Here is an 18100-nt window from a genome sequence, read left to right on the forward strand (position 1 = left end):
ATTTTCCACATTTGCTCTTTTGTTGCTTGACACTTGTTTTGAGGAAAGCTGCTTCACTAGCTTGTTTCTTTTCCGCATCAGTTTTTTCTCATCATCATTTCATCGACACCTGCTCCTAGCTCCTGCTCCTGCTCCTAGGAGGACCAGGGGATGTCCACGGCAGAAGTTTCCAACTTTCTCTATCCAGACACTCCCTCTTTGCCTGCTCAAAGTTTCTCAAAGATCTTTCCCCCCTCTCCCTAATGTACTTTTGCACCCTATCCCTCCATTTCACTGGAGGTTGTCCTCTAGCATTCCCTCCCTCTATCTCACTCTTGTACACCCTTCTGGTCATCTTACTCTCCTCCATTCTCTCCATGTGGCCAAACCACTTAAAGTCTGTCGCTTCACTTCTTCCACCACTCCACACTTCTTCCCTTCACCCCCGTGACATATTCCAAAACGCTTGTACATACTTTCATTACTCATTCCATCCATTCTACTCGCACCACAAGCACTCCTCAAATAACTCATTTCCACTACCTGCACTCTAGACCTCTGACTTCCATTCCAGGCCCACGTTTCACTTGCATATGTGAGGGTTGGTACTACATACATAAATGATGATGGTTTTCGTAATGGTTAGGTTAGGTTAGGTTTAGGGTGTCTTCGACACATATCAGGCAGCAACTTGTAGTATAAACCAACAAAGAAAGAGCTCGCTTTGATAAAGAAAAAGTCTCGGTACAGAGGATGTTTATATGAATTTACACCATATACATATATGTTATTGACAAGGAGCCCTCTGCTGTTTCTTATATATATCATTATGCCCTTTTGTTGCTTCTAGTATATTCCAGGACAGTAGTGATGCTGGCCCAAACACATGCATCTCACAACTTGTGTAATTTGCACAACACCAGCAGCTCTAACAGGAAGGGGAAACATATCATGTTTAGAAGAGAGATTAGATAATGCAGTTCTTTAGACATTCTTTTTATGTATCCATCATTTTCAGGCACTACTAGTCCACTGCAGAACAAAGGCCTTTCCCAACATCCTCCACCTCTGTCTGATGCTGGTATACTCAATAGCAGGGTGTGGGTTTAGTTGTGGCCTACTATGCCATATTGAAACTAGTGTACCTTTTGATTGTATATGTCTTGTTCTTTAGCTCACCAGTCATTCCTCCATGGTTACCTTGATGGGGCATGACCACTGGTACGGAGGAGAATGTCATCCAGTGTCTAAGGGTGAGGATAATACAGCATACAGTACACATACCATTTTTCCCCCTGTAATCTTAGGATGTCTTGTCTCACAGCCCAGCAACCCATGTAACCACAGTTTCCGAGAGGGAGAGAAGACGGTGTGATGCTGTGCTGTTGAGTGCAAATATAATGCCTGGAGACAGCAGACCCATGGAGCAACAACCTGAATGATGTGCTTGACCTGCCACGCCACGTCGTCTTTAGTTAGCACCACCACCACCTCCACTTCCACCACCACCTGCCAACACACTGCCCTCCACCATGAACAAGCTGAAGCTACAGAGCCACCAGAAAAACTACAGGGGTGAGTGTGCTGCATTGCTCCTCTTATTGCTTCTCAGACTCAAACAACAATTCAATATGGCATTGTAATTTAGGTAATTCTTCAGTAGATACCTCCATACATTTTTCACGTGTATAAGTATTTTCTTACATAGTTTGTTACTCTTTCTAATGGTGATATTTGATCCCAAACACTTTGCTGATGGACATAACGCCGAATGGATGTTTTAACGAGGACATGGATATTTTAATGAACTAACATTTTATGAGTGAACAACTCGGTGAAAATGAAATGAGATTTCTTTTTATTTGCAAACTATAACAGAGTGTACAGTATTTGATTTAGCTGTTGAGGGAACACACTTGGGCCAGAAAGTTTTGTTATAGGCCAGATAAAAAAGAACACAAAGAACACTGTGGCCTCAGCTCAGTTATATGCAGCAATAGTTTCAACAAAATGAATGGGAGCCAACAATAGAATGTTTCAGCTGGAATTTTTCCCAAGGAATAAGGCAAGGAGTCCAAGTAACAGGCAACTGTTTGTCATCGCAGATAGTTACAAAAATTATGAAGGTCTTGTTTACCTCAAAGCAGTGGCACAGTCTACAAAAAAGGTTCACTGTTATGCTTTCCTTTTGTTGTCTTGAGTAATGAGAAGGTTTTGTATAAGATTTAAAGTCTTCAAATCATTTACAAATAAACTTTACCTATGCCTGAATTTACTGTACTTTGATTGTATGATTACATCTTTGTGTAAGAAAGAATCAATTATAATGTTATTTTACTAGTGTTGAATCCATCACATTACCAAAATTATTTAATTAAATTTTTAAAAAGATGACGGCGAAATGTAATGTCAGTACAGCGGAAGTCCATTTGGTAAAGTGTCTCATGAAATATCCACCTGGCATAGTGACTTGTGGAAACGTTTGTCGTTAAAACTTCAGCTGGTCAAAAGTCTGGCCATGAGATGTTTGGGGATGATTACTCTTGTAGAAAATTACCAATTGCACCAACATTTGAACTAAACAACCTTGACCAAGTAATGCAGCCTATTCTAGACAGTAAACTACTCCCAACAAATATGTGACCTTGCTCCACAAAATCAGTAACATTGGTTCCCCAGTTATGACATTTGCCTAAGTCAGCGTAGAGAAAGTGAACAAATACTTGACAGCTGCCGGTAGTAATTAAATATCAGTCTTTCGTATATCTGTCTGGTTTTCATCTCTGCATCCTTCATCATGTATAGTGCAAGTATTCCAAGTCCTTGCTGGGCCAACAGAGGAGGACCTGCTGGTCAATGTGAAGGACTTGGGGCCGGACGTGAAGGCTGGCGATGTCATCGAGATCTACCACCCTGAGGATGACCTGCCGCGCCTCCTCCTGAAGATTCCCTCCACCCTGGAGGACATCAACCTGCAGAAAGGTGTGTAGTACCTTTGTTTGGGGGTCAGCCTGAATAACACCAGGTCCATCTGTCCAGCATTCAGAGCAGGTCTCACCGCCCATCCAGAATTCAAGCTGTTGATTATATTTGTATTTTTAATCCTTTCATGGACTCCGAAATTTGGGTCTTTTTTTTTTTTTGTCTTTTTTTTTTTTTTATTATTATTTATTTTTTTCAGCCACACGAGCTAAATCTAGATAGATACAGATTATAAACTTCTTCCTTTCCTAACCCCTCACCTTCCACCCTCCACCCCAGAACATGAACCCCCTTGCTCCCCTTGCCCTCCCCACAACTCACACCCCCAGAACATGAATTCCTTGCTCCCCTTCCCTTCACCCATCACCCTCCACCCTCAGAACATGAACTCCTTGCTCCCCTTCCCTTCACCCATCACCCTCCACCCTCAGAACATGAACTCCTTGCTCCCCTTCCCTTCACCCATCACCCTCCACCCCCAGAACATGAACTCCTTCCTTCCCTTCCCTTCACCCATCACCCTCCACCCCCAGAACATGAACTCCTTCCTTCCCTTCACCCATCACCCTCCACCCCAGAACATGAACTCCTTCCTTCCCTTCCCATCACCCTCCACCCCAGAACATGAACTCCTTCCTTCCTTCCTTCACCCATCACCCTCCACCCCCAGAACATGAACTCCTTCCTTCCTTCCCATCACCCTCCACCCCAGAACATGAACTCCTCCCTTCCCTTCACCCATCACCCTCCACCCCAGAACATGAACTCCTTCCTTCCTTCCCATCACCCTCCACCCCAGAACATGAACTCCTTCCTTCCTTCCTTCACCCTCCACCCCAGAACATGAACTCCTTCCTTCCTTCCCTTCACCCATCACCTCCACCCCAGAACATGAACTCCTTCCTTCCCTTCCTTCACCCTCCACCCCAGAACATGAACTCCTTCCTTCCTTCCTTCACCCATCACCCTCCACCCCAGAACATGAACTCCTTCCTTCCTTCCCTTCCTTCACCCTCCACCCCAGAACATGAACTCCTTCCTTCCTTCCCTTCACCTCCACCCCAGAACATGAACTCCTTCCTTCCCTTCCTTCACCCTCCACCCCAGAACATGAACTCCTTCCTTCCTTCCCTTCACCCTCCACCCCAGAACATGAACTCCTTCCTTCCTTCCCATCACCCTCCACCCCCAGAACATGAACTCCTTCCTTCCCATCACCCTCCACCCCCCAGAACATGAACTCCTTCCTTCCTTCCCATCACCCTCCACCCCAGAACATGAACTCCTTCCTTCCTTCCCTTCACCCTCCACCCCCAGAACATGAACTCCTTCCTTCCTTCACCCATCACCTCCACCCCCAGAACATGAACTCCTTCCTTCCCTTCCCATCACCCTCCACCCCAGAACATGAACTCCTCCCTTCCCTTCACCCTTCACCCTCCACCCCAGAACATGAACTCCTTCCTTCCTTCCCATCACCCTCCACCCCAGAACATGAACTCCTTCCTTCCTTCACCCATCACCCTCCACCCCAGAACATGAACTCCTTCCTTCCTTCCCATCACCCTCCACCCCAGAACATGAACTCCTCCTTCCCTTCACCCATCACCTCCACCCCAGAACATGAACTCCTTCCTTCCCTTCACCAATCACCCTCCACCCCCAGAACATGAACTCCTTCCTTCCTTCCCATCACCCTCCACCCCAGAACATGAACTCCTCCCTTCCCTTCACCCATCACCCATCACCCCCAGAACATGAACTCCTTCCTTCCCTTCCCTTCACCCTCCACCCCCAGAACATGAACTCCTTCCTTCCCTTCCCATCACCCTCCACCCCAGAACATGAACTCCTTCCCTCCCTTACCATCACCCTCCACCCCCAGAACATGAACTCCTTCCTTCCCTTCCCTTCACCCTCCACCCCAGAACATGAACTCCTTCCTTCCCTTCCCTTCACCCTCCACCCCCAGAACATGAACTCCTTCCTTCCCTTCCCTTCACCCTCCACCCCCAGAACATGAACTCCTTCCTTCCCTTCACCCATCACCCTCCACCCCCAGAACATGAACTCCTTCCTTCCTTCCCATCACCCTCCACCCCAGAACATGAACTCCTTCCTTCCCATCACCTCCACCCCCAGAACATGAACTCCTTCCTTCCTTCCCTTCACCCTCCACCCCAGAACATGAACTCCTTCCTTCCCTTCCTTCACCCTCCACCCCAGAACATGAACTCCTTCCTTCCCATCACCCTCCACCCCAGAACATGAACTCCTTCCTTCCTTCCCTTCACCCTCCACCCCAGAACATGAACTCCTTCCTTCACCCATCACCCTCCACCCCAGAACATGAACTCCTTCCGTCCCATCACACTCCACCCCCAGAACATGAACTCCGTCCTTCCCTTCACCCATCACCCTCCACCCCCAGAACATGAACTCCTTCCGTCCCATCACCCGCCACCCCCAGAACATGAACTCCTTCCTTCCCTTCCCATCACCCTCCACCCTCAGAACATGAACTCCTTCCTTCCCTTCCCTTCACCCTCCACCCCAGAACATGAACTCCTTCCTTCCCTTCCTTCACCCTCCACCCCAGAACATGAACTCCTTCCTTCCTTCCCTTCACCCTCCACCCCAGAACATGAACTCCTTCCTTCCTTCCCATCACCCTCCACCCCAGAACATGAACTCCTTCCTTCCTTCCCTTCACCCTCCACCCCAGAACATGAACTCCTTCCTTCCTTCCCATCACCCTCCACCCCCAGAACATGAACTCCTTCCTTCGCTTCCCTTCCCATCACCTCCACCCCAGAACATGAACTCCTTCCTTCCTTCCCATCACCCTCCACCCCAGAACATGAACTCCTTCCTTCCTTCCCTTCACCTCCACCCCAGAACATGAACTCCTTCCTTCCCATCACCCTCCACCCCAGAACATGAACTCCTTCCTTCCCTTCCCATCACCCTCCACCCCAGAACATGAACTCCTTCCTTCCCTTCCTTCACCCTCCACCCCAGAACATGAACTCCTTCCTTCCCTTCCCATCACCCTCCACCCCAGAACATGAACTCCTTCCTTCCTTCCCATCACCCTCCACCCCAGAACATGAACTCCTTCCTTCCTTCCTTCACCTCCACCCCAGAACATGAACTCCTTCCTTCCTTCCCTTCACCCTCCACCCCAGAACATGAACTCCTTCCTTCCTTCCCATCACCCTCCACCCCAGAACATGAACTCCTTCCTTCCCTTCACACCCTCCACCCCAGAACATGAACTCCTTCCTTCCTTCCCATCACCCTCCACCCCAGAACATGAACTCCTTCCTTCCCTTCCCTTCACCCTCCACCCCAGAACATGAACTCCTTCCTTCCTTCCCTTCACCCTCCACCCCAGAACATGAACTCCTTCCCTTCCCTTCACCCCTCCACCCCAGAACATGAACTCCTTCCTTCCTTCCCATCACCCTCCACCCTCAGAACATGAACTCCTCCTTCCTTCACCCATCACCCTCCACCCCCAGAACATGAACTCCTTCCCTTCCTTCCCTTCACGCTCCAACCCAGAACATGAACTCCTTCCTTCCCTTCCCTTCACCCTCCACCCCAGAACATGAACTCCTTCCTTCCCTTCACCTCCACCCCAGAACATGAACTCCTTCCTTCCCTTCACCCATCACCCTCCACCCCAGAACATGAACTCCTTCCTTCCTTCCCATCACCCTCCACCCCAGAACATGAACTCCTTCCTTCCCTTCCCTTCACCCTCCACCCCAGAACATGAACTCCTTCCTTCCTTCCTTCACCCTCCACCCCAGAACATGAACTCCTTCCTTCCCTTCCTTCACCCTCCACCCCAGAACATGAACTCCTTCCTTCCCGTCCCCTCACCCTCCACCCCAGAACATGAACTCCTTCCTTCCCTTCCCTTCACCCTCCACCCCAGAACATGAACTCTTCCTTCCCTTCCTTCACCCTCCACCCCAGAACATGAACTCCTTCCTTCCCTTCCTTCACCCTCCACCCCAGAACATGAACTCCTTCCTTCCCTTCCTCCACCCCAGAACATGAACTCCTTCCTTCCCATCACCCTCCACCCCAGAACATGAACTCCTTCCTTCCCTTCCTTCACCCTCCACCCCCAGAACATGAACTCCTTCCTTCCCTTCACCCTCCACCCCAGAACATGAACTCCTTCCTTCCTTCCCTTCACCCATCACCCCAGAACATGAACTCCTTCCTTCCCTTCCTTCACCCTCCACCCCAGAACATGAACTCCTTCCTTCCCTTCCCTTCACCCTCCACCCCAGAACATGAACTCCTTCCTTCCCTTCCCATCACCCTCCACCCCAGAACATGAACTCCTTCCTTCCCTTCACCCATCACCCGCCACCCCCAGAACATGAACTCCTTCCTTCCTTCTCCACCCCAGAACATGAACTCCTTCCTTCCCTTCACCCATCACCCTCCACCCCAGAACATGAACTCCTTCCTTCCCTTCCCTTCACCCTCCACCCCAGAACATGAACTCCTTCCTTCCCTTCCCATCACCCTCCACCCCAGAACATGAACTCCTTCCTTCCCTTCCCTTCCTTCCTTCACCCATCACCTCCACCCCAGAACATGAACTCCTTCCTTCCTTCCATCACCCTCCACCCCAGAACATGAACTCCTTCCTTCCCTTCACCTCCACCCCAGAACATGAACTCCTTCCTTCCCTTCCTTCACCCTCCACCCCAGAACATGAACTCCTTCCTTCCCTTCCCTTCACCCTCCACCCCAGAACATGAACTCCTTCCTTCCCTTCACCCATCACCCTCCACCCCAGAACATGAACTCCTTCCTTCCCTTCCATCACCCTCCACCCCAGAACATGTACTCCTTCCTTCCCTTCCCATCACCCCTCACCCCAGAACATGAACTCCTTCCTTCCTTCCCATCACCTCCACCCCAGAACATGAACTCCTTCCTTCCCTTCCCATCACCCTCCACCCCCAGAACATGAACTCCTTCCTTCCCTTCCCTTCACCCTCCACCCCAGAACATGAACTCCTTCCTTCCCTTCCCTTCACCCATCACCCACCACCCCAGAACATGAACTCCTTCCTTCCCTTTCACCTCCACCCCAGAACATGAACTCCTTCCCCTTCCCTTCACCCTCCACCCCAGAACATGAACTCCTTCCTTCCCTTCCCATCACCCTCCACCCCAGAACATGAACTCCTTCCTTCCCTTACCTTCACCCTCCACCCCAGAACATGAACTCCTTCCTTCCCTTCCCATCACCCTCCACCCCCAGAACATGAACTCCTTCCTTCCCTTCCCATCACCCTCCACCCCAGAACATGAACTCCTTCCTTCCTTCCCATCACCCTCCCCCCCCAGAACATGAACGCCTTCCTTCCCTTCCCTTCACCCATCACCCTCCACCCCCAGAACATGAACTCCTTCCTTCCCTTCCCATCACCCTCCACCCCAGAACATGAACTCCTTCCCTTCCCTCCACCCCAGAACATGAACTCCTTCCTTCCTTCCTTCACCCATCACCCCTCCACCCCAGAACATGAACTCCTTCCTTCCTTCACCCATCACCCTCCACCCCAGAACATGAACTCCTTCCTTCCTTCCCTTCACCCTCCACCCCAGAACATGAACTCCTTCCTTCCCTTCCCAACACCATCCACCCCAGAACATGAACTCCTTCCTTCCTTCCCTTCACCCTCCACCCCAGAACATGAACTCCTTCCTTCCTTCACCCATCACCCTCCACCCCAGAACATGAACTCCTTCCTTCCCTTCACCCATCACCTCCACCCCAGAACATGAACTCCTTCCTTCCCTTCCATCACCCTCCACCCCAGAACATGAACTCCTTCCTTCCCTTCCCCTCTCCCTCCACCCCAGAACATGAACTCATTCCTTCCCTTCCCTTCACCCTCCACCCCAGAACATGAACTCCTTCCTTCCTTCCCTTCACCCTCCACCCCAGAACATGAACTCCTTCCTTCCCTTCACCCATCACCCTCCACCCCAGAACATGAACTCCTTCCTTCCTTCCCATCACCTCCACCCCAGAACATGAACTCCTTCCTTCCCTTCACCCTCCACCCCAGAACATGAACTCCTTCCTTCCCTTCCCATCACCCTCCACCCCAGAACATGAACTCCTTCCTTCCCTTCCCTTCACCCCCAGAACATGAACTCCTTCCTTCACCCATCACCCTCCACCCCAGAACATGAACTCCTTCCTTCCCTTCCATCACCCTCCACCCCAGAACATGAACTCCTTCCTTCCCTTCCCATCACCCTCCACCCCAGAACATGTACTCCTTCCTTCCCTTCCCATCACCCTCCACCCTCAGAACATGAACTCCTTCCTTCCCTTCACCCATCACCCTCCACCCCCAGAACATGAACTCCTTCCTTCCCTTCCCATCACCCTCCACCCCCAGAACATGAACTCCTTCCTTCCCTTCCCTTCACCCATCACCCTCCACCCCCAGAACATGAACTCCTTCCTTCACTTCCAATCACACATCACCCTCCACCCCAGCACATGAACTCCTTCCTTCCTTCCCTACCCATAACCCTCCACCCCAGAACATGAACTCCTTCCTTCCCTTCCCTTCACCCATCACCCTCCACCCCCAGAACATGAACTCCTTCCTTCCCTTCCCTTCACCCATCACCCTCCACCCCAGAACATGAACCCTTGCTTGCCTCCCACAACTCACACCCCAGAACATGAACCCCTTGCTCCCTTCCCCACAACTCACACCCCCAGAACATGAACCCCTTGTCCCCTTGCCTCCCCACAACTCACACCCCAGAACATGAACCCCCTTCCCCTTGCCCTCCCACAACTCACACCCCAGAACATGAACCCCTTGCTCCCTTGCCCTCCCCACACCTCGCACCCCCAGAACATGAACCCCTTCCCCTTGCCTCCCCACACCTCCACACCCCAGAACATGAACCCCTTGCTCCCTTGCCTCCCCACAACTCACACCCCAGAACATGAACCCCTTGCTCCCCTTGCCCTCCCACAACTCACACCCCAGAACATGAACCCCCTTCCCCTTGCCCTCCCCACAACTCACACCCCAGAACATGAACCCCTTGCTCCCTTGCCCTCCCCACAACTCACACCCCAGAACATGAACCCCTTGCTTGCCCTCCCACAACTCACACCCCCAGAACATGAACCCCTTGCCCTTGCCCTCCCCACAACTCACACCCCAGAACATGAACCCTTGCTCCTTGCCCTCCCCACACTCACACCCCAGAACATGAACCCCTTGCTCCCTTGCCCTCCCCACACCTCCACCCCAGAACATGAACCCTTGCTCCCCTTGCCCTCCCACAACTCACACCCCCAGAACATGAACCCCTTGCTCCCCTTGCCTCCCCACAACTCACACCCCAGAACATGAACCCCTTGCCCTTGCCTCCCCACACACACCCCAGAACATGAACCCCTTGCTCCCCTTGCCTCCCCACAACTCACACCCCAGAACATGAACCCCTTGCTCCCTTGCCCTCCCACAACTCACACCCCAGAACATGAACCCCCTTGCTCCCCTTGCCTCCCCACAACTCACACCCCCAGAACATGAACCCCTTGCTCCTTGCCTTCCCCACAACTCACACCCCAGAACATGAACCCCTTGCTCCCCTTGCCTTCCCCACAACTCACACCCCCAGAACATGAACCCCCTTGCTCCCCTTGCCTTCCCCAACTCACACCCCAGAACATGAACCCCTTGCTCCCTTGCCTTCCCCACAACTCACCCCCAGAACATGAACCCCTTGCTCCCTTGCCCTTCCCCACAACTCACACCCCAGAACATGAACCCCTTGCTCCCTTGCCTTCCCACAACTCACACCCCCAGAACATGAACCCCTTGCTCCCTTGCCCTCCCCACAACTCACACCCACAGAACATGAACCCCCTTGCTCCCTTGCCCTCCCCACAACTCACACCCCAGAACATGAACCCCTTGCTCCCCTTGCCTCCCCACACTCACACCCCAGAACATGAACCCCTTGCTCCCTTGCCCTCCCCACAACTCACACCCTCAGAACATGAACCCCTTGCCCCCTTGCCTCCCCACAACTCACACCCCAGAACATGAACCCCTTGCTCCTTGCCCTCCCCAACTCACACCCCAGAACATGAACCCCTTGCTCCCCTTGCCTCCCCACAACTCACACCCCTAGAACATGAACCCCCTTGCTCCCCTTGCCCTCCCCACAACTCACACCCCCAGAACATGAACCCCCGTGCCCTCCCCACAACACACACCCCCAGAACATGAACCCCCTTGCTCCCTTGCCTCCCCACAACTCGCACCCCCAGAACATGAACCCCTTGCTCCCTTGCCTCCCACACCTCACACCCCAGAACATGAACCCCTTGCTCCTTGCCTCCCCACACCTCGCACCCCAGAACATGAACCCCTTGGCCTCCCCACAACTCACACCCCAGAACATGAACCCCTTGCTCCCCTTGCCCTCCACACTACTGTCACCCCAAGTACATGAACCCCCTTGCTCCCCTTGCCCTCCCCACAACTCGCACACCCAGAACATGAACTCCTTCCTTCCCTTCACCCATCACCCTCCACCCCCAGAACATGAACCCCCTTGCTCCCCTTGCCCTCCCCACAACTCACACCCCCAGAACATGAACTCCTTCCTTCCTTCCTTCACCCATCACCCTCCACCCCAGAACATGAACCCCTTGCTCCCCTTGCCCTCCCACAACTCACACCCCAGAACATGAACCCCCTTGCTCCCCTTGCCTTCCCCACAACTCACACCCTCAGAACATGAACCCCCTTGCTCCCCATGCCCTCCCCACACCTCGCACACCCAGAACATTAACCCCTTGCTCCTTGCCTCCCCACACCTCGCACACCCAGAACATGAACCCCCTTGGCCTCCCCACACCTCGCACACCCAGAACATGAACCCCCTTGCTCCCCTTGCCCTCCCCACAACTCACACCCCCAGAACATGAACCCCCTTGCTCCCCTTGCCATCCCCACAACACACACCCCCAGTACATGAACCCCCTTGCTCCCTTGCCTCCCCACAACCTCGCACCCCAGAACATGAACCCCTTGCTCCCCTTGCCTCCCCACAACTCACACCCTCAGAACATGAACCCCCTTGCTCCCCTTGCCCTCCCCACAACTCACACCCCCAGAACATGAACCCCCTTGCTCCCCTTGCCTTCCCCACAACTCACACCCCCAGAACATGAACCCCCTTGCTCCCTTGCCTTCCCCACAACTCACACCCCAGAACATGAACCCCTTGCTCCCCTTGCCTTCCCCACAACTCACACCCCCAGAACATGAACCCCCTTGCTCCCCTTGCCCTCCCCACAACTCACACCCCCAGAACATGAACCCCCTTGCTCCCCTTGCCCTCCCCACAACTCACACCCCTAGAACATGAACCCCCTTGCTCCCCTTGCCCTCCCCACAACTCACACCCCAGAACATGAACCCCTTGCTCCCCTTGCTCCCCACAACTCACACCCCAGAACATGAACCCCTTGCTCCTTGCCTCCCCACAACTCACACCCCCAGAACATGAACCCCTTGCTCCCTTGCCCTCCCCACAACTCACACCCCAGAACATGAACCCCTTGCTCCTTGCCCTCCCCACAACTCACACCCCAGAACATGAACCCCTTGCCCCTTGCCCTCCCCACACCTCGCACACCCAGAACATGACCCCCCTTGCTCCCCTTGCCCTCCCCACCACTCACACCCCCAGAACATGAACCCCCTTGCTCCCCTTGCCCTCCCCACACCTCGCACACCCAGAACATGAACCCCCTTGGCCTCCCCACAACTCACACCCCCAGAACATGAACCCCTTGCTCCCTTGCCCTCCCCACAGCTCACACCCCAGAACATGAACCCCTTGCACCCTTGCCCTCCCCACAACTCGCACACCCAGAACATGAACTCCTTCCTTCCCTTCACCCATCACCCTCCACCCCCAGAACATGAACCCCCTTTCACCCCTTGCCATCCCCACAACTCACACCCCCAGAACATGAACTCCTTCCTTCCCTTCCCTTCACCCATCACCCTCCACCCCCAGAACATGAACCCCTTGCTCCCCTTGCCTTCCCCACAACTCACACCCCCAGAACATGAACCCCTTGCTCCCTTGCCCTCCCCACAACTCACACCCCCAGAACATGAACCCCCTTTGCTCCCCTTGCCCTCCCCACACCTCGCACCCCCAGAACATGAACCCCTTTGCTCCCCTTGGCCTCCCCACAACTCACACCCCAGAACATGAACCCCTTGCCCTCCCCACAACTCACACCCCAGAACATGAACCCTTGCCCTCCCCACAACTCACACCCCCAGAACATGAACTCCTTCCTTCCCTTCCCTTCACCCATCACCCTCCACCCTCCAAACTTGAATTTCTTGCTCCCCTCACTCTTCACCCTCCACCCCAGAACATGAACTCCCTTCCCTTCCCATCGCCCTCCACTGTTCACTCTCAACCCCCAGACACCATCAGCATTGAGCAGAGCATCGCCGCCACCTTCCAGCTACGTAACTACAAGGATGTAATCGTGAACACCGTGGAGCCCAAGGCAGTGGAGCTGGAGTTGGTGGAGCTGACCTTCAAGGACCAGTACCTCGGCCGCTCAGACATGTGGAGGCTCAAGATGCACCTCGTGAGTGTGTGGGAGGGGTGTGGGGGAGAATGTGAGGGGTGTGGGGGAGAATGTGAGGGGTGTGGCTTGTTGGAAAGGGAGGTTGAAGGGGGTATGGGTGAGTCTCTTCAGGGGGTGCAACAGGAGATGTAGAGTGTGGGTGTGGCAAGATGTGGACTGAAGGAGCTGAGTACAGTGCTGGGAGTATGGAGATTTAGGTGGTTTGGGCATGTGAAGAGTAGGGGTGACAAGGAGTCATTGGAGAGAGTAGTTTGGGTGGAAGTGCCAGGTCACCACCCACCAGGCAGGCCAAAGAAGACATGGAGGCAGCGTGCTTAAGAGGATGTGGTAGCATTGGCCACTGGAGAGGCTGAGGCAATGGACAGAAATAGCTGGAATCGTATCTTCGACTATGTAACCTCATAAGTAATTATGGGAAAACCTGATGTTAAACATGATGACGATGGGTGTGGCTCTGTTGAAAAGGGATGTGAAAGGGGGGTTGAGTTTCTTCAGGGGGTGCATGAGGGAATGTGATTGTGCCTGATAGTGTTTGCTTGTGTGTGGCCATGATAGGGGATGGGGGTGTGGCTGTGTGGGTGTACAGCCATTCATTCTTTTAATTATTCACTCAGTCAGTTGGACAGTTATTCAGCCATTCACTTGCTAATTGATTGACTCATTCACTCCCTCACTCGGTAGAAGGATGCACACACACACACACACACACACTCACACCTTATTCACTACTCCGCAGGCAAACTCAGTCGTGTACCTCAACAAGAAGATAGAGTTCTGTACCAGCAGCATACGCTCGCAGGTGTACGAGATGTGGGCCCAGGGCGGCAAGGTGGCCTGCGGAGTGGTCACCGACAGCACTAAGGTGAGGCTGACGTAGCTTTTATTCTTACAGTGCAGGAGACAGACTGATGGTAAAACAAAAAAGTAAGAAAATTCCTTCAACTTGCTGATCCCACATAGAAAGCATGAGTGCCAGAAGTAGGTGCCAAAGTTTTGTTAGGTGCCATTGCTTCCTTCCCTTACACTCTCCCTGCCCCCACCAGTCACACCATTTCCTCCATCTCCCTTTTATCTATATCCCTCCCTGACACTCCCTGCCCCTCCAAGTCATCCTGTTTCCTTACTCTCCCTGGTACCTGTCTCTATCTTTGGCACTTCACTTTTACCCACATGTCACTCTGCTTCTTTCATCTCCCTGTTATCCATATCCCTTCCTGATACTCCCTGCCCTCCAAGTCATCCTGTTTCCCTTTCTTTCCCTGTTCTGTTTCTCTCCTTGACACTTAACTTTTATCCACAAGTCACACTATTTCTTCTGCCTTCCTGCCAAAGTAGTGAAGTCCTTTACCAGCAATGTCTACCTCCATTTCCTTGTTTATTTATGTTTCCTTCCTTGAGTCGTGGTATTTCCCTGTTGATCATATCCTCTGCTGCCTGCACAGGTGGTGTACCGCTCCTCCACCAGCATGGTCTACCTCTTCATCCAGATGAGCTCCGAGATGTGGGACTTCGATCTCTACGGTGACCTCTACTTTGAGAAGGCAGTCAATGGCTTCCTTTCAGAGCTGTTTTTCAAGTGGAAGGTGGGAGACTAGGGGCTGCAACCGCTGCTCTTTTGGTTCTGTGTGTCTATTCTGTCTTTTGCCTTATATCATTTTCATTTAGTTTATTTCTTCATTTCCCTGAGGCATTTTTTTATATATTTATTTTATTCATATCCCTGAGGCATAAGGATAAAGATTTCATGTTTGTCAATGTGTGTCATAAGAGATTACAAAGAACAATGCTTTCATGTGTAATGGTCAACAATTTCACTCTTCCTCGGTTGCTCCAATAGAAGGAAGGCAGCAACCACGACGTGACCATCGTGTTGTTCTCCCGCACCTACTACAAGGCCTCCAGCATAGACGAGTTCCCCTCCTACATGCGGGAGTGCCTGCAGGAGGACTACAAGGGAAGGTTCTATGAGGACTTCTACAGGTTAGTAACAGGAGTGCACAGGTTACCCCTGAACTGTACTGTGGGCTCCCAAATACATTCACCGCGTGATGGACGACATGGGTTCTAATCCCCACACTACCGCCTCAGATTTTTCAGTCACCGCCGAGTAGCTTAAAACTACCCAAATGCTGTCCTGAAGACCACCCATCAACTCGGACACTAGAGGAAACCGTCCAAGTGAATCAAGAACGAGTTCCGGGGGGCAGCATGAGCCAAGAGAAGATGGCGCCACTATAAACATTTGCCTGCGCCATGACGGGCTGGGGCCGACTACCATCCAGGCCCCTCAAGAAAGCCTACTGGCGCTATATGCGTACACTTAAAAAAGAAAAAAAAGAAAACGTAGCACAGTGATTTGGTGGATCATTAGCTCATGCTGTTTGAAATCACACTATTATATACATGTGACCTATGAGCTGCACTTTTTTTTGTGCAGTCCATAGCACCAGTAGACTTTCATGGGGGCAATGTTGGTTGGCTCCATCCTGTGTGGCAGATGAATTGTATTTTGTGGTTGCTGTGATACATATACGTGACTTCTGATATATGACTGCTTGGCTGATGGTGTCCCGCAGTGCTCATTTTGACTGAAGTAACTGAAGCTAGGGTTGATTGATGGTCATCTGGACAGCCTGTAGGTAGTCTTTGGCCATTTGACGATGGTTTGATATTGCCTGTTGATTGTAGCAAGACTCAAGCCCAGGTCCTTGGCAGATTTTTTTTTTTTTTTTTTTTTTTTTTTTTTCAGGAAAGGAAGCAGCTCAAGGGCATAAGAAAGTGTAGAAAAAAAGCCTGCCAAACACTGCTCCTAAAAAAAGATAAAAGTAAAGAGTGGCCAAAAGAGAGGTCAGTTTCAGGTGGAGAGGTGTCTTGATTGATTTAGGTTCTCACTACCTTCCACCGCCTCTCCTTACCTCTGTTTGCATAACATTGTTTCTCATCACATTCCATTCATATAGATCTCCTGCTTGGGTAATTATTAGAGACTTGCTCACCCAACTAGACAATTTTTGGTTGAATATTTTGGATCTCATTCTACTTGTGAATTGTTTTACTTGATCTCACACTGTTCAGGACTCCACTGTATTTTCCTTCTCTCCATCCTTTCCTCATTGCAGGACATTTAACACTTTCCTTCAGAGTTGCGGTACAGAATGAACGCTACGACGACTGGTCCCCAACACTGACACGTCTGCGCCGCATGTTCAACAATTACCTGCCCAGCGTCCTGCACCACCACCGCCAGCCGGGGGTGTCCGTGCCGGAGGCTGTCAACTCATCAGCCTCGCAGGGAAACTTTCTCGAGGTCCTCAACATATCACTCAATGGTAGGAGGCCGTGGAGGGAGGTGGGGAGGAGGGGTGATTGTGCATCTTAGTGGGATTACAGTACATTCACTAGTTTGCATGCAGCTATTACCTCTTAGTTCAAGGAAAACAACCCAGAAAAATTAGCAGAGGTATAAGAAGCAGCATTGTCTTGGCAGAGAATGTTGTTTTTGTAATGAACTGGTATCTGTATTTGGTAAGGTATACACTATACACATATGCACTCTGCCAAGAATAACACAGGAAAGCATGTATAAATTCTTTTCCAATATCAAACTTTACTTATTTCAACAACATATAATCTTTATGACTTAGCTCAATTTCCTTCAGTATTTTTTTCTGATAGAAGAATTAATTGGAAGCATGTGTATGAATTGGCTTGCATATATCTTGTTCTTTGTTTTTTGGAAGCTGTAGTCCATTCTCCACCACCTGTTTATCTATGTCTGTGTCTTTAAGGGGAGAGAGGCTGAGAAGGGTGATTGTAATGGGAAGTTAGTTTGTGTATGCTTACTCTTCCTCTCTCTCTTTATTATCCTCACCTAACCCCACCTTATCACACCTCTACACTTCTCCCTGCAGTGTCTGAAAAGCACTACTTGAATCCCTGCCTTGACTGTACTGGAAGGGAGTTTCTGTATGCTTCCTCTTCCTCTCTCCCTCTATTACCCTCCCCAGACCCAGCCTAACCCCACCTAATCACACCCCTACACTTCTCCCTGCAGTATCTGAAAAGCACTACTTGAATCCCTGCTTTGACTGTACTGAAAGGGAGTTTCTGTATGCTTCCTCTTCCTCTCTCCCTCTATTACCCTCCCCAGACCCAGCCTAATCACACCCCTACACTTCTCCCTGCAATGTCTGAAAAGCACTACTTGAATCCCTGCTTTGACTGCACTGGAAGGAAGTTTGTGTATCCTTACTCTTCCTCTCTCCCTCGTTTATCCTCCCCAGACCCAGCCTAACCTCACCTAATCACACCCCTACACTTCTCCCTGCAGTGTCTGAAAAGCACTTCTTGAATCACTGCCTTGACTGCACTGGAAGGGAGCTTCTGTATCCTTACTCTTCCTCTCTCCCTCATTTATCCTCC

At 51.6% G+C, this 18100-nt stretch overlaps 1 protein-coding gene across 3 annotated transcripts in view; it reads left to right on the forward strand.

The window, feature by feature from the left end:
* The window catches only part of LOC127000700 (GATOR complex protein Iml1-like), a 39328-nt gene that overhangs the window by 4067 nt on the left and 17161 nt on the right, over nt 1–18100 (forward strand). For 2 of the 3 annotated variants that reach the window (XM_050864702.1, XM_050864703.1), the window contains exons 2-8: nt 1304–1554; nt 2818–2961; nt 13509–13678; nt 14415–14540; nt 15121–15261; nt 15516–15658; nt 16820–17007. In XM_050864702.1, the coding sequence (XP_050720659.1) occupies nt 1512–1554; nt 2818–2961; nt 13509–13678; nt 14415–14540; nt 15121–15261; nt 15516–15658; nt 16820–17007 (955 nt within the window). In that variant the 5' untranslated portion in view covers nt 1304–1511. The remainder of the gene's footprint in view (nt 1–1303; nt 1555–2817; nt 2962–13508; nt 13679–14414; nt 14541–15120; nt 15262–15515; nt 15659–16819; nt 17008–18100) is intronic. The other variant, XM_050864704.1, reaches the window with a different exon arrangement.

This window comes from Eriocheir sinensis, chromosome 19 (assembly GCF_024679095.1).
Source record: "Eriocheir sinensis breed Jianghai 21 chromosome 19, ASM2467909v1, whole genome shotgun sequence".
Lineage (NCBI taxonomy): Eukaryota > Metazoa > Arthropoda > Malacostraca > Decapoda > Varunidae > Eriocheir > Eriocheir sinensis.